The following is a 25,084-nucleotide window of genomic DNA, read 5'->3' as shown; positions in this document are numbered from 1 at the left end:
TCTAGCCGGAAAAAAGTCATTTTTTTAAATGTTTCAAAAGCAAATTTTTTGTATGGTAATATGTTGACAAGTGTCCATAGTACATAACGGTATATTTTTTTTCTTTAAATAGCTACACTAGCATTGGTACATTGCTTCAAAAACAAGTAATTGCTACTTTGTTAAAAAATTAATATCTCGAGCGACATTTAACAGTGCAAGTGAAATTGTCGTCAAAAAGTAATAAGAACAATTAAAAAAAATTGTTGGTGTAATTAATATAACAAAGGTAAGAGTAAAAATCACTATTTAAATTTTTCATAAAATATGTTTTGTTTAGAAAAAAAATGCAATTATGTACATGTGTGTTTTAAATGTGAAATTTTTGTTCAATGTCCAAATTCAATTAGAATTTCAAATGGTAATTTAACAGAGTTAAGCTTTAGTTTTTATGTTGTCGTCATCTATATATATGTAGCTTTTTAATGTGTAAAAAATTAGCTGCCACTTTTTGCCTCAACGATTTTTATTTCATTTAGAGTTTAACATGTCAAGTACATGTTGGCGTGGCATTTCGCCCACTTAAATTTTTTTAATGAATTTTATCCTTTAATTCCTTCCACACATACAGAAAGACGGTGTGAAAATTTCAGGAAAATCGGTCCAGCAGTTTCACCGTTTATAGGCTTCAAACAAACACACCGAGAAAAATTGTACATTCTCAGATTGTTTATACTGATGAAATATATAAACGTACAAAGTTTCATTTCGATACGGCTTTTCAAAAGACTTTTTTCCGGCTAGATTGAGCATTTGGACCACTGTGCAGAGCCAGTTAATGCCATTTTAAATTAATGATGTCAATGAAGAAGAATGTTAAAGTTAAGGATTATCAGAAGCATATTTATATTTTATGCAAAACATAATGCAGGAATTTACAGCTTTTGAGAATAACATTTTTAGAGTTGCTCGATATAATGACCGTACTTTTCTACTTTTGAGGCTATTTATAAGCCTCAAATGTATAATAAATGACAAATTTTTTGTCTCCAAAGTTAAAAGCATTTTGTAAAAAAATTCGCCTAATGAACAAAAAACTTTTAAGACTGACGTAGAAGACTTGTTAAAAACAGCGGTCAGCTATTTAGAACATCGCTTTTTAAAAAAATAACATTTTTAAATTTAACCTTCAAATATCTCAAGAAATAGATAACGATAAACTATACATATATTGATTACTGCAGCATTCGTGAAGTTTATAAATAAATACCAAGAGATTTGTCAAATGATATGCTCCTATTTTTTACCAAAGGTGAAACGAATGAATTCGAGATTTTAAGAAAAGCAGCATGTTTCGTATTTTCAATACCAGTAAGAGAAGCTTTTTGTGAAAGATTTTTTCTATTTTAAACAATCTTTATACTAAAGAAAGAAACCGAATGTCATTCGATCTGAAATATTAATACGAAAAAATTTATAGGAAGTTTGTAAAAATGGAAAGGCAAAGAATTAAGCTTTCATAAAATGTATTTTCTATGAAAACCTATTTTTTTGTACAATGTTTTAAACAAAATTGTATATAAGGAGTGAGATCGAAAAATTCTTAACACACGTTTTTCATTACATTTTTTAACCCAAGTATTATTTGAATTTTTTTTTGATCAAGTTACCTTTGAAAAACATGTCAGTTATTATGTGTAATGTCAATTATATTAATTTTTTTGTTAATCTGATTAAAATGAGTGACCAGAAAAAAGTGCGTACTGAAATTATTAAATATTTTCAACAAAACCCAACTTGGTCTTACAAAAAGTTGGCCAAGCATACAAAGGTCTGCCGTCAAACTGTTTCCAATGTTATTAAACAGTACCGGGAGAACTTGTCAGTTGATAGAAAACCTGGTTCAGGTAGAAGGAATGGTCCACATGATGTTTCTAAAGCCAAAAAAATAGAACGCATTTTCAAAAGAGCTCCCAACACATCCGGTAGGAAAGCAGCCCGGTTAGCTCAGTGCTCGGACTATTTGGTACGAAAAGTTAAAGCTAATGCAGGTTTAAAAACATACAAGGCTCAAAAAGTTCCTGACAGGAACGCTACTAAAAATTTAGAGGCCAAAAACAGAGCACGGAAATTGAAGTCAAGTTTTATAAAAAAATATTCTTGCTGCATAATGGATGACGAAACGTATGTTCTGGCAGATTTTTCGCAACTTCCAGGTCAAAAATTTTATGTTGCTGATGCTCGAGGGAATGTTGAAGAAAAGTTTAGGACCCAAAAGCAGACAAAATTTCCCAGAAAGTTCTTGGTATGGCAAGCAATATGCAGTTGCGGCAAAAGAAGCCACTCATTTGTTACAACGGGCTCTATAAATACCGAAATTTACATCAAGGAATGTTTACAAAAAAGGCTGCTTCCATTCATAAGACTTCATAATGTGTCCACTTATTTTTGGCCTGACTTGGCATCCTGTCACTATGGCAAACAAGCCCTTGAGTGGTACAAGAACAATAATGTGGTATTTGTACCAAGAGAGGCAAATCCTCCAAACTGCCCGGAGCTAAGGCCAGTGGAGAGATATTGGGCTCTTGTTAAAAGAGAATTGAAGAGTACAAAAAAGGTGTCCAAAAGTGTGGTAGATTTTAAACGGAGATGGACTACATGTTCGAGCAAAGTGACAGAAAGCACTATAAAAACGTTAATGGAAGGGTTTCCGAAAAAGGTTCAAAATTTCATCACTAGTGATTAAAACTATAAAAATAATTTTTTTTGTAAATTGTAATAATAATTTCAATCAAATAAAAAAAAAATTAAAGCTGTAAGTTTAGTGGTTTCTTTTTTATAAACATATATGTATGTTAAGAATTTTTCGATCTCACTCCTTAAGTAGAAAAAAACGAGACATTACTTGTTAAAATCGGTTTAAATTTGCAAAAGTTTGTAAACTTTTTCGAAAAAGTTCGAAAAAATTTACTTGTAAATTAAAAACTACAATTATTTTACTATAAAACGTATTAATGAATAGTTGAATAAAGCCATGTTTTGTTAAGAACTAAATTTTTTTTATACATTACTATAAATTTGCATAAGCTTTCATAGCAAAATAAGCAGTGAAAAGCCACTTAAAATAAAAAAGTTGATGAATTTTGTTTTGTTTAGATATTCTTAACAAAAACAATACATTTTAAAGCGTAATCAATTTTCTTTCTAAACCCGTTAAAAATTTAAATTCAGACAAAAACTGACTGGTCGATAAGTTGACGAACATAACTTAAAACGGTTTTTTACAATAACTGCTGAAATTGAGAGTGTTCTGAAATTTTTTGACACAATTTGCAATGTACCTATAACCCACGCTTTGTCGTTTTCCAAGTTTTTTTCTCACTGTAGCACCGTGTAATACATTTGATTACACAAAACCAAAATTAACATGTTTTCAGTAATTTTTGTAATGTCCAGTTTTTTTATTTGTCCAGCTTTTTAGACCCCAATGTCCAGCCTTTTACAAATCTGAATCTGGCAACCCTAGGTGGATACCAGCGACTGACGAGCTAACATTCTTTGTAAAATTTGGCCCCGAAGTTTTTGAAGAAAATGTCATGCCAACAAACTAAGCGTTTCACGAGTAATCATGACCATTTTTGACCCTCTTGGCCTAATGGGGCATTACGTAATTTCTGCTAAGATTATTTTACAAGAAATTTAGAGGTCTGGAGTTAGTTGGGACGAGCCCCTGTTCGAACAGGAACGGGAAAAGTTGCGGGAATGGCTTAAAATGGTTCCAAATATACCAAACATTCGAATTCCAAGGTGTCATACATTTTTAAGTTGCTCTCAAAATGTTCAACTACACACCTTTGTAGACGCCAGCATTGATGCGTATTCTTACGAATTGAATACGAAGGCAACATAAAATGTAGTCTCGTGGCTTCAAAAACTAGAGTCGCGACACTAAAGCACATCTCCATACCCAAACTTTAACTAATGGCTGCAGTAACTGGCTTACGATTAGCGAATTTCACTATAAATGAAATGTCAATAAAAGTACATCGCAATTTCTCCTGGTCAGATTTTAAGGATGTCCTGTATTGGATAAAATCGGATGCGAGAAAATTTCAACAGTTTGTGTCATTACGGATAGGGGAAATACTCGAACGTTCGCAAGTAAAACAGTGGAGATGGGTACCCTCAGCCCTAAATGTGGCAGATGACGGGACAAAATGGAATAGCATTCCAATTTTGAATTTGAAGAAGCAATGTGGCCTATACCCGAATTTACTGATCCTCCTAATATACGCACCGACTCCATCACGTTGATGTAAAAATGCCAACATTTCTTTTGTCAACAATAGTTCCCGACCCAAATAAATTTAGCAAATGGGAAATATTTCGTTTATTTATTTCGACTTTATTATGGGAACTCGTCGTATAAGTATGGATTTGAAACCCTTTATTAAGGAAATAAGTATCAACATGGTGGAATAGTTTATTTTCAAGGCATGTCAAGAAGAGATTTACTATGAAGAAATGTTAGCCTTAAAATCAAATAAAGGCATTTCACGAAAAAGCAATCTTTACAAGATCTCACCATATCTTGACGATTTTGGATGTACCCATGGATGTTAAAAAACCATAATTCTTCCGCAAAAACATCGAATTACTTATAGACTTTTACCATCGCAAATACCACCATCATCATAATAAGATTGTCTTTAATGAAAATGGTCAACGATTTTGGATCGCAGGATTGAGAGCAGCTGTACGATCCCTATCAAAGGCCTGTCAACTATGCAAAAACAACAGTTCATATAGAAATTACCCCATCTCTTTAACAGATTCTTTCTTAATGGTCGTGGAGTACCTTGGCGTATTCTCTCTGATAACGCAACAAACTTTCGTGGAGCTTCGAGTTTTTTAAAAGAGGAAATTGAGAAAATATCAACAAATGAGCTCGGTCGAAAATATCCAGAGATTGAGTGGGTTTTTATACCTCCGATTACGCCTCACATGGGGGGTCGTGGGAGAGGATGGTGCGATCTATGAAATCAATACTGATTAGCGTTTATAAAAAACCGACTTTTTAAAAAACCGGTTTGTCGGTTAACCGAAATTTGGTCTTTTTTAGAAAACCTGTTTTTCGGTTAAGCGACATCGAAAAAACCGGTTAACCGTTATATATGTGTAGAAAACATAAAATGCCAATAAAGTATATATATATATTCCCGGGAATATTTTTTTTAATTTTCGGGAAATGTTTGTCGGGAATTTCTTCATAAGTTTTCTTCTAAAAGTTACAATTTTAAGATTCGTTTCGATGGCCAAATTTGTTGCTAATTGAATCATTCTATAATATCCATAGATTTTTTCTGTGCTAGCAACAGATATTCAGTTGGCAAAGAAGTATTACCGCTGAAATAACCGAATTTTTTTCACTCAACTCAAGCCACAACAGAAAAATTTGGTTATTAAGAATGAATCTAATTTAAAGTTTATGCTCTAAGAGAAATTATTAAGATGCCTAAAATTATAACTTTTAGGGTTATTCAATGAATATTATTCATATTTAGAGAAAATAATAAAAATAATAGCGGTTCAAATTTGTATATCTACAATCAGATATGAAAAATGTCTCTAACTACTCATGTTATATAGATTTAACATAGTCGAAATTCTTAAGTTCTTAAGAATTTATTGATTAAAACTACGACTGATATAATTCCGATAAAATGTCACTATTAAATTAGAAACCCTTATAAAGACTGGACCAACATTGTACAATAAAATAGTCAAACAAAAGAGCTAAGTCCATTTTATTTTGTAAAAATTTCAAAATTATTATCTCAGTCAAATGGAATTGAGTATTAATATTAAATATTTTATAATTTTGAAATTTATTATCACCTTTCTGATATGAAACAGAAAATGTTACAAGTCCCAAAAAAGAGGACCTATTACCAAATTTATTGAAAGGTAACTACATCGAATTCAATTTAACGTTTGATAAAATCATAACTAAGTATATAGTGAATCATTATAAAGATTTAGCTTAACTTCTAGAATTATGCAGAATTTAATTTTTTAATAGCTTCATTATGTGCAATTTATTCTAAAAAAGTTTTTAAGTAAACTCATCGTCCTCTACTATTTAGAATCATTGTAATTCTTAAAATTATTAATCTAAAGAGGTTTGTATTGGAAATCAGCAGTTTAGGTTTCAAATCTGACCAATAATGTGTATACAATGAATATAAAAAATACACAAAAACATTAGATTTATTGGCCCATAATCATAGTCAAAAATAAAGTACATTTTAAGAGAATTAAACTCGACTTTACTTAAGAGTGGACTTTAGGTCTATCATAGACAATTTAAAGTATGACGCTGAAGTCGACTCTAAATATAAAACTAGCTGAAGTTTTTTTAACTCGTTTAACAGCAGCATCAGCTGTTCTTCGCCGAGTAAAAAAGTTCGTCACAAAGTAAAAAATGTTTAAGTTACAAGATATTGGTGGAGATTTTGCAATTATTGAACAGTTGTCAATAAAATTAGTACCAAAATATCGTAATTATGATATTAATCTTATCTTTTCCATTTTTCCACAACAAATAACTTTCTTTCTGTAGATGTCCCGGTTACTTTTATTGTTTAAGTTTTTTGGATTTTTTTTTAATTTTGTATGTCAGCTGTTCAGCATTGCCACTTGTCTGTTTTTTGTTGTATATTGTATGAAAACATTTTCTACATTTGCGGTGGCACCCATTTAAAGTCGGTTCAATTTAAAACATACTTTAATTTTGACTATGGTTGCAAATTAATAAAAAGCAGGTTTTTATTTTAAAGTTGTTTTTAAAAAGAACCGACTTTAGTGTTTGACTATGATTATGGGCCATTAATTTTAGTCTCAAATTTTAAAAATCGGTTAACCGAGTGATAAAAACCGGATAAACCGGTTAACCGAAAATCAACATTTAAAATTAACCGGTTCGCAAGAATCGAGATTTCGAAAGACCGGGTTTTCGGTTAACCGTTTTATAAACACTGTAATACTGATGGACATTTTGCCGGAAGGTGGCCTACGTGAAGAAGTCTTAAGATCAGCACTAGCTGATGTGGAACATATTTTGAATTCATGTCCATTGAATTATGTTCCTTTGGAGTCATCAGAAGACGAGGCATTTACCCCAAATCCTTTTTAAATTGTTTCTTCAAGTGGCATGCAACAACGATCGGTTCCAGATGGCAGCGGCTTATCATTGAGTAAAAATTTCAAAATTTCATGCATTATAGCAGATAAATTCTGGAAACGATGGGTGAGAGAAGTTTTACCCTATTTGGCTATGCGCACGAAGTGGTATGGGGATTCTGTTGATCCAATATCTGTAAACGAAATTGTCATTATTGTTAATGAGCATACTAAGAGGAATACGTGGATGAAGGGAATTGTCATTGATGTTCTCCAGGGAAAAGATAAAATTATACGCAGCGCTGTGGTAAAAACAAAAAGGGGTCTCCTTACTCGACCTGTGGTCAAGCTTGCAAAACTGGATATAAAGAACTAAACCCCGAGCTAAAGCACAAAGTTTACGGGAGGGACTGTGTTGCAGTGTATAATTAAATTTATTCTACTAGAAATTTAAATATAACTACAATTTATAACACTAATTTCCTCATTCCACTTTACAACACTTGTTTACAATTTTATCCTTACTTCTCTCATTTCTAGTATTTTTCATTTTGTTGACATTTATCATTCACTTTATTATCCTAATATCGAAAGTTCTAAACCACGCTTTATTATCTCATTTAAGAAACAGTATTAAAAATATAAATGGTTAAGCAACAGGGTACTTAAAGCTCTAAGTGTATGTATATTCTTATATAATAATCTGTAATTTGAACTGAATTTCATGAATAAAATTTGAAGATTTTAGCTGTAGTATATCATCGAAATGCACGTTTTTATTAAACAATACCCGACGTCTTAACAGCGTCCTTTTTGTGGAAAATTGTCACTCCTTGTGGTGGTTCAACGCACCTAAAGACGCGGATTTTAAGCACATTTTTCTGTAGAGCAAAAACGATTGAATATATTGCAAACCAATGGATTCTGCATCAAAAATTAATACAATTGATGTTTTTTGAATCCTTATAAATAGTTCCAGAAACACACAACAGGGGTCGCAAATCTCATAAAAAAGTTATGAGGCTTCAAAGTTATTTATTTAACCCTCCGTTAATCGCAATCATTTTCAATCGAGACTAGTCGCAATGTATAAAATTGATATCAATAAATAAAAGCGCGTTTGAAAATAATCTCTTCCCTTTTTATTTCCAAAACATAAAAACAATATTAAATGCAATTTATTTAAAATAGTAATACAAAAAAATTGCAGTAAAAATATTATTTTTATCAAAAAATAGCTTAAAATTTAGGGTGTTTAAAAAAATTTACAAAAAAAAAAAGTTTGCCTGTATCAACCAGATAAGTTGCGAGTAACGGAGGGTTAACAAGAAAATAAAATTTGGTAAAAAAAGTTTTCTGCTCTACAGAAAAATGTGTTCAAAATGCACACAACAGGGTGAAAATTTTCCAAAAAAAAGACGTCATTATTTTTATTTACACAAAAACTTCAGAAAAATTATGATACCAGCAAATCAAATTTTTGGCGCATGAAAAGATTTTTAGAGGTCAAAATATTTTTTATTCTTCAAGAAGCTGTGAATTACATAATGGAAAACGATGACAATCATGCATATGATATATTAGTTATGCCACCAGATCCTGTATCTGTAAGAGATGCCGACCAAGGTAATAAAGACAAATAAGCCAAGAATGATTGGGGTACAGAGCATCCGGTACAATATGAGACAATAGAACGAAAAAATGTCCACTTGTGCAGGTCAAAGAGAAACAACCAAGAGCAGTATATGATTATGCCTTTGACATAAATAATAATAATATGTTGGAATAACAACGTTATTACCATGGCAACATATTTTGATTTGGAAAATATGGACTTCAGTATACGAAGACTATTTCTCAATCGGTCTCTACTGAGTATTCCTAAGAGGCAAAAAGTGGTGGTGGCCAATATGTATATATATTTTGGACTTAGCATTTAGTAATGCTTGGTCATTACTCGTTATGTTATGTAAAGCTGAAAACACACTCCGAAACGGCCATCATTCAGGCGGAATATTTAGCGGACTTATTTATATCCCACAACATCAAAAAGTTGTCAAATGTGGTCCGCAATTATTGGCACTGATCGTAAAAATAAAGGCCACAATTCAAAAGGGATAGTTAATGAAATGCGATGTGTTATTTGCCATTGTAAATGCCGCTGAGGATGTAAAGTAGTACAAAAATGTTTTGCGTTGAAAAAACAGCTTTGGGCAATTTCACACCTAGTATTCCAATTGTCCCCAAGTGAGGACACCCATTTTTCTACAAAGTGACTTAAAAATTCTATTGTTTTTTATAATTTATTTTATTTTGACGTTAATGAATATTTGTATATGAGGAGCCGCAGAACAAAATGTACTTTTTCGAATTTTTTACAAATTGATTTTTTGGTATTTTTATAATATTTGGGTTGAAATCTCCTAGAAAAAATCAATTTCCCAAAATTTATAAATTTTTAAAAAAGTACCTTTTGTTTTGCGGCTCCTCATATATAACAAAAAACTAATTTTTTACCGTCAGATACTTCTTACTACAGACTTATTATAAAACAAGTAAGAAAGTATGGTCGGTCAAGCCCGACCATATAATACCCTACACCAAGTAAATGAGCAAAAACATTTTTCTTGTAAAATATCAATAATTTATATTCGTGAGTGATTTTCGGAAGTGAAAATCAAATTAGGTCGAGTAATTTATGTCTATAAAGTTATTTATGTTGAATTTTGTGTATATACCAACATTTTTAAGAGATTTATGTACGTTAAAGTGATTTTCGGAAGCGGGTCTATATGGGAGCTATGACTAATTATGGACCGATCGTAACAAAATTTGGTGACATGAAGTTTTTATATATAAAAATTATTTGGAGCGAAATTTGTGTAGTTACATAAATAAATTAATAAATCAAGGATAATAAATATTAAAAAAATCACCTGGAAATGATTCTGTTACACCTACTATGATTAAAAACCTACCGAGTGTGGCAATAATTGTACTGTCTACAATATTTAATGCGATCTTTAAACATGGAGTTTTTCCGACAAATTGGAAAACTTCTCAGATAATAATGATACCAAAGCCAGGTAAAGACTTGACCGTACTATCCTCCTATAGACCAATAAGCTTGCTTCCTTGCTTATCGAAGCTATTCGAAAAAGTGTTCCAAAAGAAAATACCATTTTTATATGAGAAAAATATAATCCCAGTTCATCAATTTGGTTTCCGGGAACGCCACGGAACAATCGAACAAGTTAATCGTATAACCGGAGAGATAAGAAAATCCTAAAGAAATATTGTTCAGCAATATTTTTGGATGTCGCTCAAGCCTTCGACAAAGTATGGCACAAAGGCCTGGTATATAAAATAAATACAGTTAAGTACAACGATTACGTGACAAGAGAATATAGGATTGAAGCAGGAGTACCACAAGGAAGTGTTCTTGGACCTACCCTCTATTTGATATACACCTCTGATTTGCCTACGAGCGATGAATTGACTATTTCTACATTTGCTGATGACACCGCAATTATTAGCTCGCATAAAAACCCATATATAGCATCTAGTATACTAGATGGCTACTTAAGATGTGTGGAAACATGGTTAAACAAATGGAGAATACATGTAAATGAGTTAAAAAGCAAACATGTTACGTTCACACTGAGGAGGGGATTCTGTCCACCTGTCACACTTAACAATTTTAATATACCTCAGTCCGATTATGTTACATACCTTGGTATTCACTTAGATAGAAGACTTACTTGGAGCCGTCATATAGAAACCAAGAGACTTCGCATGAAGTTAAAAGCATCTAGCCTTCACTGGTTAATAAGTGACCAATCAAAGTTAAGCCTGGACTATAAAGTCACCCTGTATAAAATCATTTTAAAACCAATTTGGACATATGGAATCCAATTGTGGGGAACGGCCAGTAATTCCAGTATTGAGCTTATACAGAGGGCCCAGTCGAAAATTCTTAGGACCATGACGGGTGCACCATGGTACATAAGAAATGAAAACATCCACAGGGACTTGGAAGTGCCAATAGTGAAGGATGAGTTTAAGAAAGTCCGCGATAAATATATACTGAAACTACAATCCCACCAAATCCGCTTGCTCGGCTTCTCGCACAGAGCCAAACCAGATCAAGGCTTTGTAGAGGAGATCTACCACCCCGCTAAGATGAGGTCCATGCATCAAGTAATGCTCTCTTTAGAGAGTAATTAGTTTTAATTTTAGCTATAAGATTTAAACACTTATTGTTAGGCCTAATGATATAGGCAGATTTTTTTTTTTTTCATTTTTTATTTATTGTGTCTTCACAAAATAATGTGAACTATCAATAATTTGTTCAAATCTTAAATCTAAAAATTATTTTTTATTTACGTCCCACCACAGTTGGACGAACAATTATGTTTAATTTATAGATCCTATCATCAGCGCAGGTCTGTTGGATTCCTTCATTAATGTTCGTGCAAGTGGGTTTGGGTGAACTCCTAACTTTTTCAAATATGACTCCGCTTGTTTTTTTTATTTAATTTTTCACCTAGGTCCTTATGAATGTTAATATTTATCACATACCAAGGCGCTGCTGTTATCATTCTTAATATTTTATTTTGGAATCTTTGAATTTTTTCAATATTAGAAGCTGAGGCCGTGCCCCATAATTGCAATCTAAACTCAATCTCCAGTTTTTACCAATTAGCCAGTAAATTTGTAGTAATTTTAACTTGATTTGAATCAATTTCGTATCTATATGCTTTTTCCAGGTAAGACGTCGGTCTAGATGCAGACCTAGATATTTAACTTCAGTTTGTTGAGGTACTATTATATGATTATTTATTAGGATTGGAGGGCACGATTCTCTACGCAATGTGAATGTAAGATGTATACATTTTTGCTCGTTTACTTTTATTCTCCATTGTTTTAACCACCTTTCTATGTCGTGTATATGGTCTTGTAACAGTACAGATGCTTCTTGGGGGTTTTCATGAATGGCTAGTATAGCTGTGTCATCAGCAAAAGTTGATATGTGGGTTCGAATGTTTGTAGGCATATCACAAGTATATAGCAAATATAGGAAGGGACCCAGTATACTTCCTTGGGGTACGCCTGCTTCAATAGGCTGTGGTGAACTTATGAAGTCTCCCTCTTTAAGAACGAACTTTCGATGACTAAAATAACTTTCTTGAAACTTGTGTGTGTTCACTGGTAAATTTTGTTTTATTTTTATCGATAATCCTTCATGCCATACTTTGCCGAAGGCTTGCGAAACGTCGATGAAGAGTGCAGAACAATATTTTTTTTCTTCAAATGTCTTGGATATGATTTCTACCAACCTGTGAGTTTGTTCTATGGTGTTATGTTTTTCTCGAAATCCGAATTGATGAGTTGGAATATGATCAAAATGATTTACTGTCGGCTTTAACTTGTGCATTAACAGTTATTCGAATAGCTTTGATATATTTGACAATAGGCTATATCTTCCCGGTCTTAGGTATCATTGTAACTAAAGAAACCTTCCATTCTGGTGGATAATATTCAAGGTGTAATATAGCATTAAAAATAAATAGGATTATTCTTAATGCAATTTGGGGTAGCTCGAGGAGCAATTTATTTTCGTGCTTGATATTGCAGATTGACCAGTCTGGGATACTATTTCTAGGGGGTTCAATAGAATAACGAAGGTAGGTGAGTGATCCGAGGATAATTCTAATGAAGATTTCCTGCATTATTTAGTGCCATTGGTAAATTTTTTGTAACTGCAAAATCAATGACATCGGGTATTGTGCTTGGGTCAGCAGGCCAGTATGTTGGTTCTCCGCTCGACAGCACATTCAAATTCAATTTAGAAACTGTATTAAACAAAGCGCGACCTTTCGGGGTTACAAGTCTTGATCCCCAGTGAGTATGCTTAGCATTATAATCGCCAGCTGCCAGGAATCGGGGTCCTAGTGATTCGTAAAAATGTTCATATTTGTTTTCAGTAATCGAAAACCTTGGAGGTGAATATATCGACGAAATTAATAGGTTTATGTAGTAATCATCCAAACAGATTGTCGTAGCTTGAAGATAATCTTCACAAATATCACTCATTGAATGGTGTTTGATACGGGTTTTAATTAAAATTCCAGAGCCTCCACATGCTCTATCTCTTGGATCATTTGTGCCATAAAAACATATCCATTTATCTTAAATAAACTTCTAGACGTCAAATGGGTTTCCGAAACTAACATTATATCAACTTCATGACTTTTAAGAAAATACTTGAGTTCGTTTTTATGTTGGCGAATGCCGTTAGCGTTCCAAAAACATATTCTTAGGCAGTTCATGGTCTGTTAAGAACAGCCTACAATAACATTGATTGCATCTTAAGCATTTCTTGCATCATGTTACTCATTGAGTTTGTAAAGTTATTTACCGATTGCACAAGAGTTTCTATTGTTTGGTAAAATTGAAAATTGGCGTTTGCTCTTACCTCTGGGTTCATATTTTGGTTTTGTGGTTGACGGACTTGCGTCTGAGTTTGGTTGTTTCTTAGTACATTTGCATATGTTTCTTTGTTGTCGTATGTCTGTCGCAACGGGGGGGTAGTTCAAATTGATGTTATTTAATGGCTGAGTGGGGAAAATCTTCGGTTTCTGGCTTTGTGATTTTTTAACAATTGAGTAGACAGGGCAACCCCTGTAGTTTGCTGTGTGATTACCTCCGCAATTGCTACATTTTTTTTATTTTATGATCATCTTTGGATTTGTTACATTGGGTTGTGTTATGCAACTCCCCGCAAATCACACATACTGGTGGCAATTTGCAATATGCCTTGGTGTGTCCGTAATCTTGGCACTTCATACATTGGAGGGGGCGAAATCGTATATGTGGCTCTTCTACCGTGATTTTACGATGCAATAAGTACTTCATACTTATATACGGGATGTGTTTAATTTTTTTTTTCAGGTTTATGTCACCGGGTTCAAGTTCAACACGGAAGAGTCGTTGGGGGTTTTTTTTCGCGATTACTAATGTTTATCACATTTATTGTCTTAAAACCTTTATTATCTAAGCTTTGCTTTATTTCGAGTGGTTCAACATTACAGTCAATACCCTTTATTACAACTTGTAGACCCTTGCTTCCTTTCAGCTGATAAGTGTAAAAACTTTTCTTTTGAGTTTCAAAATCTGTTACAACCTTTCTATGATCGTTTTCACTATTGACCTGTATTTTAGTTTCATGAATCGTGCCTTTCTTGATTGGGATAACGTAAAAAGAGTTCTCTCCTATTAATGAGATCAGGCTCTAAACCAGTGAATTTGAATTATTTTCTCTCAAGTAAATAGGGGGTGGTTTTGTAGAGTTAATTTTATTTACTGGTTCATCTGTTTCACATTCCAGAATAGAAAAACGATTTTCATTGTTTAGTCTAGCAGGTTCACTACCTTATATAATTTAGCCAAGGGTGCCGCTTCCGAAGACTTGGGACTTCGTGCCCGTTTTAATACTGTAACATGCCGGTCCATTCCAACCTGTATTTGGGATTTATTATCTTTATTTAATGGTTGACTAATCTTGGGTATAGCGCCGCTTAATGGGTTAAATTTAATTGTAGTCGGTTTGGTGGATTTCATTTCTGAAGCTGATATTGCTAGCATACTTTCAGGCGTAAATAAAATATTTGAATTTTTTGGTAACTCTAGATTAACAGCTGTTGGGTTTTCATTCGTTTGACAATCATTAGTTGTTGACAATGCGGGGGAACAAGAACGAGCACGGTGGCGGTTAAAAACAAGCTGTCATCTATTCTTCTGTTTCGGGCTTGACCGACCATACTTTCTTACTTGTTTTTATTTAAAAATATTATAGGCAGATTCAATAAATAAATAAAAAGTTAAAAAATAAACATAAATAAATTAAACATTTATGACCGATAAAGTCCAATTTCGAGAGGGCATTTGTATGGGGGCTAGGTGAAATAATGGACCGATTTCAGCCAGTTTCAATAGGCTTGGTCCTTGGGCCGAAAAAATTACATGTACCAAATTTTATCGAAATGTCTTCAAAATTGCGACCTGTACTCTGCGCACAAGGATTATATGGACAGCCAGCCAACCAGCCAGCCAGACGGACATCGTTTAATCGACTCAGAAAGTGATTCTAAGTCGATCTTTATACTTTAAGGTGGGTGTTAGACCAATATTTTTGGGGCGTTACAAACATCTGCACAAACGCATTATACCCTCCCCACTATGGTGGTGTAGTGTATAAACACTATTTATACCCTACACCACCATAGTGGGGAGGGTATTATGCGTTTGTGCAGATGTTTGTAACGCCCAAAAATATTAGTCTAACACCCACCTTAAAGTATACCGATCGACTTAGAATCACTTTCTGAGTCGATTAAGCGATGTCCGTCCGTCCGTCCGTCCGTCTGGTTGGCTGGCTGGCTGGCTGGCTGGCTGGCTGGCTGGCTGTCCATGTAAACCTTGTGCGCAGAGTACAGGTCGCAATTTTGAAGATATTTCGATGAAATTTGATACATATTATTTTTTCGGCTCAAGGACCAAGCCTATTGAAACTGGCTGAAATTGGTCCATTATTTCACCTAGCCCCCATACAAATGTCCTCCGAAATTGGACTTTATCGGTCATAAATGTTTAATTTATATATGTATCTCCACAAATTGCGCTCCAAATAAGTTTTATATACACAAAATTCATGTCACCAAATTTTGTTACGATCGGTCCATAATTAGTCATAGCTCCCATATAGACACGCTTCCGAAAATCACTTTAACGTGCATAAATCGCTTAAAAATGTTGGTAAACACACAAAATTCAACATAGTTAACTTCAATATACACATAAATCACACGACCTAATTTCATGGTGATCGGTCCATAATTGGTTATAGCCCCATTATAAGGCCCACTACCGAAAATCACTCAAAAATATAAATTATTGAAATTTAAAAGAAATTTTTTTTTTGCTCTTTTACTTAGTGTAGGGATTATATGGGTTTTCATTCGTTTGACAATCATTAGTTGTTGACAATGCGGGGGAACAAGAACGAGCACGGTGGCGGTTAAAAACAAGCTGTCATCTATTCTTCTGTTTCGGGCTTGACCGACCATACTTTCTTACTTGTTTATTAAATAAATGTAAAAAGTAAAGTATTTTATGTTTTATTTCAATATCTGTAAGTATTATGGTGGGTTTAGAAAAGGAAGGGATTAAAAAATCGGTGCCAAATCGGCAACGGTATGGTGTCAAATAGACATCGTTCTTGTAAGATTTGTACACATACGAGGTTTATACACTATTGACATCAAACGGTATAAAATCGTAGCAGTGTGTACAAATACAAATATGACAGAACTTTTAATAATAGATTTGGTTTGAATATTGGTCGTGAACCCAATTTCTACAAAATTATTATGTATTTGTATACTAAAATTAATTTTTTGACAAGTTATTTTTTGGCATATTTGCCAGTTTTTTTAAACTTTTTGCTTGTTTATTTCAAATTTGCTTGTGTATTTATACATGTCCTGGTAATAAGATTTATACCTAAAATAATTTATAACTTACTGGTCATCTATATTGCCGCAAATATCCTTCTTTATATCTGTCACCTTAGCTGGACCACATGGTTTTATAAGATTTGTGTTTGCTTTACTTCCTGGATCCAATGATAAAGCCGCCACAGAGTTCATATCTAAATAATATAATTTATTACGCATTATTAAAAAAATTAATTCAATTTGTATCTATACTACGACTAATACTATTAATTTTACACGCAGTATTTATTTTAATTAAGTTAAGAAAATTCGATCAGTTTTTTTATGTGCCTATATTTCAGGGAAAACGACAAATTAATGATGTTTAAAATAATAGATTTAATAGTTTAAAGGTGGATATAATCAAATTAAACCAACAATGAACAAGCAACTCGGAAATATGAGACTACAAAAAGAGAAAAGGGTAAAATCTGTATATTGGTACTTTTTTCGCAACCTATGTATGTATCTTTTAAACAAATAAGCATAGAAACAACTTTTAAATCGTATTCTTTGCTTATCAAATAATAACAAACATGGATTTGCTACTTTTTGAAAATTCGAACGCTTAAGGGATAAAAATTGTGTTTTTGGTGTATATTGGGCCAAATCCGGGTAAACGTACTTTGGTACTTTTTTTAAAAAATATTTTTTCTTGAACACATTAACACATATTTGAATCGTTTGAGACATGTCTTTAGCATAAAAAAATTTGGCAAAATGGAGTATATTGAAATTTCAAACTTGACGGGTGTTCAAGAAGGAAAAATTTTGCGAATTTTTGTAATGACAAATTTTTTTTTCCATTCATTCATTCATTTTATTGATATTAAAAATTTATACAAAAATTTGTTCTTAATACTAAACCCACTAAGCCATTAGGCTTGACAGCAGGATAAATTAAAAATTCAAAAAATTATATAAATTATGTAAATATTATTAGTAATATTCTATATATCTACTAGCTGTCCCGGCAAACGTTGTTCTGCCATAGCTCATACAAAGTTTGAAGACTGCCACTATAATAGTACTCCAGATATGCAATAACAAATTTTTATTTTGTATGGGAGGTGCCACGCCCATTGTACCTATATAGGTCAATTGTGAATCTAAACCATCCAGGGACAAACTCAAACACACACAAAAAATTTCATCGAAATCGGCTCAGCCGTTACGGAGGAGTTCAGTTACTAACACTCGTACAGAAGAATGCCATATCTCCGGAACTACTATGCCGATTTCGTGAAAACTTCACATAAACCATCTACAGACCATCCCCAACGTACCCTGAAATGGTTGAAATGGTATTTGGTTGAAATCGGTCGACCCGTTTTCGCAGTTAGTAGTGACATCAAAATGTACATTTCTTTTTATATATAAGATATACATTATTTTGTTCATTGCGAACTTATGAACAATTGTTTTACTAGTTTTTTTCTATTATGTACATTTTTAGTATTGATTATATTAACAGGCAGTTTGTTGAGGATTGTTGGTAGTGTCACACCCAAAGTATTTCTGCCATACTCATTATGGAAGCGTTCTACCTTAAATCGGCGCACAGAGGGTTGAAATGTACCAAAAGTGGCGATTAATTCTAAAGCTGAACTTTATCTGTTTCAGTCATGTTTGGTATTGGGTTAAAGTGCATTAAATAATACATCACAAACTGCTAAAATTACAGTTGTTAGTAACTTACTTTATTGGCAGTGAGCGGTCAAAGTCAAATAATTTTTACAAATGTTGCGTGCTGTGGTTAAAATTAAAAATTGTGATATTTCGAGAGCTTATATTTTTTGTTAAATCTGTTAAAAGTAGAAATATTAAAATGGAACCATCAACTTCAAGTATTTGAGAACATAAATAAATAATTTTTGTTTAGATAAATGTTTTAAAAATATTTTTTAAAATTTTTTTTAAAGTTCTCCATTATTGGGGTTTTTTCGATATATAGATTGAGTTTAAAAAAAATCAGGGCGAGATCGGGTAAATTCCATTAAATGCTCTTAAAATATGAACTTTCAGCTTCTATATACAGAAAAAAATCGTGCGGGTTTATTGAGGTTTTTTACTTATTTAAGTTATAGTGAAAGAACTCCTCTTGCTAAAAAAACATATTCTGATACAAAATAGGTTAAACATTTTTTTTCTTACATTTTTTTTAAAGTTGTGTTTTTATGTATTTATGATTGTTCATTACAAAAATTTATAATATTGTCTTTTGTGGCTTTTTTTTAAAAAAAATTTGTACATTTATAAAATTTTGTGAAAAACAAAAATTAGATTTTAAATTAAATTTATGCTAATGTAAATACATATAAGCGGAGTTCAGTATTAAGTGCGAATGGAATTGCATCATTGCAAATGCAAAATTGTAAATGTTTTTGTGTGTATTTTGTTATTGGATTACGGTAAAATTTTGCATTTGCAATGATGCTAGACCATTCGCACTTAACAGTGAATACCGCTATAATAAATTTATGTTTTGATTTTTTTAATAGCATATTAAGTATGCTTTTATTTCCAATTTAATTCATTAATTTATCGCTTTCCATTCCAAAGTTACAGCATAAATGTGAACTACGGTCTTTTTTTCCAAAAAAAACAATAATGCGCTTAACGGGTTAAATTTTTTTTATTTTAAATGCTGTGTTTTTATGTATTTATGATTATTCATTACGAAAAAATTATAATATTCTCTTTTGTGACTTTTTTAAAAAAATTTGTACATTTATAAAATTTTGTGTAAAACAAAAATTGGAATTTAAATTAAATTTATACTAATATAAATACATATAATAAATTTATAATTCTATTTTTTTAGTAGCACATGAAGTATGCTTTAATCTCCAATTTTATTCATTAATTTATCGCTTTCCATTCCAAAGTTATAGCATAAATTGTGAGCTAAGGTATTTTTTTTCAAAAAAACAATAATGCATTTAACGGGTTAAAAAAAAATTTTTTTAAACTTTTTTTTTCTAAAGTGCTGTGTTTTTATGGATTTATGATTATTCAGTACTAAAAAATTATAATATTCTCTTTTTTGACTTTTTTTAAAAAATTTGTAAATTTATACAATTTTGTGTAAAACAAAAATTGGATTTTAAATTAAATTTATACTAATATAAATACATACAATAAATTTATATTTTGAATTTTTTAATAGCACATTAAGTATGCTTTAATTTCCAATTTTATTCAATAATTTATCGCTTTCCATTCCAAAGTTACAGCATAAATTGTGAAAAAGGTATTTTTTTCCAAAAAACAATAATGCGCTTAAAGGGTTAAAAAAAAATTTGTTTAACCTTTTTTTTCTAAAATGCTGTGTTTTTATGTGCTTATAATAACTCATCAATAAAAAATATAATATTTTAAAACTACGGCTTCTATGAATTAATCGCCACTTTGGGTACCATTCAACCCACTGTGCGGCGTTCGGTTCTGCGTCTTGTAATGTAGACATGATCAATTTCATGCAGGAATCTGTTGTCATCAAAAAAATCGTTTGCTAATGTTGAGCAGTAGATACTATTTATATTTAGATCTTTTGCCATACTACTGACGTTGTGTGTGTTCCGGTTGCGTGTTGTTATTGTGTTGCTTACGTTGATGTTGTTTTGGACGTGGTTCGCATTGTTGATGTGTTGGATGTTGTGGATTGCATTGTTTGTTGTGTTGTTAGTTGTACTGTTAGGTGCGTTATTGTTGTTTCTTTGATGAGAAATGTGTGTAGAGATTCTGTTATTCTTCCAGAGTATTTTTAATACTTGGTTTTAAGTTTTTTGTAAATTCTTACTATATTTGGCGCCTCCCCATGATTAAATGATTTAATATGTATGCTTTACGAAGCTTCTTTCTTATATCATCTATTTGGATTTTCTAGTTATTTCATGCATTATTTTGTAATGAGTGGTGGTTACCCAGCACATTAATTTATTTACTAGAATAAGTACTTATTTTTATACAGGTTGGTAATGAACTTTTGCATTTAGCACAGCTATCTAGTGTGTTTGAACCACTAACGGGAGGTTAGTGGTTCGCCACCTGTCAAAGCCATTAATTTTTTTGTTCATATCATATTCATTTATATGTTGATGTTAAAACAGTGAGTTAGCAGCTTGACTATCAAACACAAGCAAATAATGTGAGTGTTCGATTCCCACACAAGGCAATATTTTTTCTGTTTTTTTAGCTACATATTTATTTTTTTTTTACTACTTATTTCTTAACTGATTGTAAGTACATTTGTAAGCTTGACCCATGAATTTTGAGATGTCAGGTGGATAAGCAGATGAGATTCCGTCTGGATTGAATTGTTTGTAGAAGTGTGTATAGCTGTTCCATTCGTTTTTATGTTTATTGTGGAAGTATTTTTCGATTATTTATCCATAATAAGTGGTAATTTTAGTGCCTCTTTAGCGATTTTGTCTGCTGTTTCATTTCATTTCCTTTTATATTTGCATGTCCAGGTATCCACATCATTTTTAATTTTTTTGGGAAACGAATTAGATTATCTCTGATTTCGCTGATGGTGTCGTTTGAATTAGTAATATTTTGTATTGCTGTTATACAGGATTTGGAATCAGTACAAATAACAAATTTAAAGCGTTGCCTTTTTACCCATTGTATAGCTTTCAATATTGCTTCTGCTTCTGCATAGAATATTGGATTATTATGGTTAAGTAGTCCGTAACTAATGGTATTAAAATTATTATCTACTACCGCGTAGGATACACCGCTAATGAATTTGGATCCATCAGTATAGCAAAATAGCCACTCTTTAGTATTCATGTTTTTTCTGATTGAATAGTTATATATAAACATCTTGTGGGGTAGATTTTTGGTGGGACATTAACGATGTCTCTAAGCTTTCACTCAAAAGTAGCCAAGGTGGTCGTAGGCAGTTAAATTTGCTCTTTGGTGTTTGGTTTATATCTATTAAGGTACGGTAGAGTTGGGTTTATTAGCTCAGTGAAGTGACCGCTCTTTTCAGCTCAGCTCACTGAAATGAACTAGGTCGCTCTTTTAGCTCATTAGCTCAGTATGTTGTATAATGACCATTTAATTTTGAGAATTGCTTGTAGTGAATTAAATCAATTATTTCTGTTGTTAGTTGTAAAAACACACAGTCTTTTGACAATTAGAGATTTATGCGTGAAATAATTGATTAAAATTTTAAAAAATCAAATTGTATTTTATTTAAACTAATATTTTTGCGGAAAAAAGAGTTAATTTTTTATTATTTCTAATTTCCGATGGTAAGCAAATGTTTAGACAATATTTGTTAAGCAGAACATTCACTAACTATAAGGTATTATTTTACCACAAAATAATAAAATTAACAAAAAACACAAGATATTAACTGGAATTTGAAAAAGGAAAAATATTTTGATGATCTGATAATTCTGATCCAAAATAAAAATGTGACAATAACTAAACCAAAATTAATATTGTTGCAATTTTTTGGGGGTTTTCCCATTTACATAATGTTAGTTATCAATTGGCAAAATATATATTTTTTACCTGACTTTTACAACTTATATATATATGATCAACAAAATTTCTACTAAAAATACGAAAGAAAAATTGTTTTGTGATACAATTTGTATAAAAATATTTTCAACATTAACTTAGGCCCTAATTTTGTAAATCACGGCACAAAGTGATATTTATATGGAAAGCAAAAACAAAATTTCAAAAATTTGTTTTTGTTTTATATACAAATTCTTAACAGAACAAACGCACCAAAATTCAAGCGTTGGTTTGCCTTTCATAGTTTGAAAATTTTGTATATAAAACAAAAACAAATTTTTAAAATTTTTGAAATTTTGTTTTTGTTTTCCATATAAATATCACTTTGGTGACGTGATTTACAAAATTAGGGCCTTAATTATTTTATGATATAACAATATATACATAAATAGAATTTCTGAATTTAAGGAATAAGATTCTATTGTTTTACGAAATAAAAAATAACGTAAAACTGTCATTCCAAAAAACAGCGAAAACCCACGATAGGTCACTCATGGCAGCTGACAAATGTTCTGTTGATGTAGCAGTAAAGTAAAAAAGTGCATAAGATATATGTTTTCTAAAAAAAAAGTGATTGAAATAATATTGATAATTTAATTAAGAATATCAGCTATTTGTATTTTTTTGATTATGTTTTTTGGTAGATATAATCCCACTAATGTATTTTTGAAATAGTATTTTTTTTACTAATTACATAATTTCAATTACAATTATTATTTTAACAATAACAATTATGTATTTTCCTTTTTCATTATTATTTTATGAAATATACTTACAAACTGTAGCAATACTATTTCTTTATTTCATTCTACATCACCATACCATAAATAAATTCACACTCATTCAATAGCACACATATAAAAATTCCTTCATGAAAACAAAAACAATTTGAATAACTCTAATAATTCTTGAAAGAATTCATACAAACGTTGTATCCAAGGCGAATTTATACAAGGTGGTGGTAGTTCTACAAAAACAACAAATGGTCTTAACAAATGTCAAAAAACAGAAATTAAAAATTAAACAAATATGTATTAAAACTAAATATAGTGTAGATAATTGATTAGTGAGGGCTTTACTTATTTATGCAAAACATAAATATTTTGTTAATTAGCTTAGAATATGTAGATATTGAAGTATAAAAACAAGCTTTGACAGTTGTTAGAACCAAACAAGCGAAAAAAGAGTAATCAGCTGATTGACTGACTCCACCTTGTATAAATTCGCCTTGGTTGTATCATATCAAAGCAAAAATATATTCGCGACAGCATACGATCATATACATACATAACAAACCTACATTCGAATGATCGTTTTATTTTTGTAGGACACAATACTCACTCACTTTTCAATGTCAGTGAGCGAAAGAATGTAAGAGCATTAACGAGTAAAGTGAAACATTGAAGACGACAAATGAATGTGCTTGTGCAGCTCTTTCATGAGCACTGAACTGAAACCGCTCAGTTGAAAACGCTCAGTGCTGAGCTGAAAACGCTCAGTATGATGAATGATTCACTTCGCTCAGTTGAGTGAATAGCTCAATTGAACTAGGTCATTCATGAGCTACACAACTCTAAGGTACGGTCAGACACAGCTAATATTTGAAGTTTTTCGTCAAATATTTCATTGCTTGAATCTGACCACACAAAAAAATTTAGAGGAAACAACAAAACAGATGATTTTAGTCAAACAAAATTATTTGACGGCAAACTAAATATTTACTTAATGTGAACATAGTGTGACCACTAGCTACATAAATAGCTAAAAAATATATAATTTGATAATTAAAGGAGATAATTTAAATATTTTTGGTAATAAATTAAAAACACAATTTCACTATTTTTTTTTAGACATAAATACGTATTCAATATTTCTTGAACATTTGTTATTTAAATTATTTTCATTAAAAAATTGCATCAATAAATGAAGTCTTCTTCTTCACATAAAAGTCATTCAGCCTAGAATGACATACTGGGAGAAAAACTAATTGAAGACATCAAGTCTATGTTGCGATTTTTGCATTTTTATGCGATTTATATTTTTATACGTTTCACATAGATTTGATTACTTTTTATACATGGAGTTTGTCTATTCACAATATTTAAAATTGCTCAAATGTATTGAATATTTATTGTATTTGAACAGACAGAATTTAAAATCAAAGAAAATAGTTTAGACATACATAAATAGTATAATTTGATTGCAATTAATTAAAAATTTATGTGAACATGAATGAATAAAGTTTGGAAAAACTCATGTTCGATTAATAATATTTAATAAAAAATATCATTTAAATTTTTCAACCCTCTATTTGTCAATATTACTCTCTCAGATATATAGGTACCGTGTGAAATCAACACCCTTGTGAGAAATGTAAACACATCAAATGTCTCGAAATTTTAAGCAATAATTGTAAGTTAAATATAGTTCAATTCACGTTAATTCTTTAACACAAAGAATTTTATAATTTTGAAATTTGAAACTCGTCCAATTTGAACAATCTAAAAAACATTTATTTTTTTATTAATTTTTAGAATTTAAACTATTTGACAGAGTTAAAATTTTCCGTATTGAAAATCATATAAAATTCAAAAATTATTTGATTATTGTTAATTTTATCATTATCGTTTTGTGTTGTTTGAATAAAGCGATTTTTAGTTAAAAATCCAAATAAAGCGAAAACAAATAATTATATTATTAAATTGTTCAAGCTTGAGTTCTTTTCACGATTTGTTTTCATGTAACGATTTTTAATTTAAGATATAACAACACTACTTTTGCGATTACCCATGATGCAACAGCTGTTATTTGACGCTGTTTGATCTTGC

At 31.3% G+C, this 25,084-nt stretch overlaps 1 protein-coding gene across 1 annotated transcript in view; it reads right to left on the bottom strand.

Moving 5' to 3' along the window:
• The window catches only part of chico, a 431,529-nt gene that overhangs the window by 86,128 nt on the left and 320,317 nt on the right, over positions 1 to 25,084 (bottom strand). The window contains exon 5 of the mRNA XM_065500717.1: positions 16,747 to 16,873. Within this exon, the coding sequence (XP_065356789.1) occupies positions 16,747 to 16,873 (127 nt within the window). The remainder of the gene's footprint in view (positions 1 to 16,746; positions 16,874 to 25,084) is intronic.

Source organism: Calliphora vicina, chromosome 2 (genome assembly GCF_958450345.1).
Source record: "Calliphora vicina chromosome 2, idCalVici1.1, whole genome shotgun sequence".
NCBI lineage: Eukaryota > Metazoa > Arthropoda > Insecta > Diptera > Calliphoridae > Calliphora > Calliphora vicina.
Note: the sequence above shows the minus strand (reverse complement) of the source record. Positions and strands in the feature narration are given on the sequence as shown.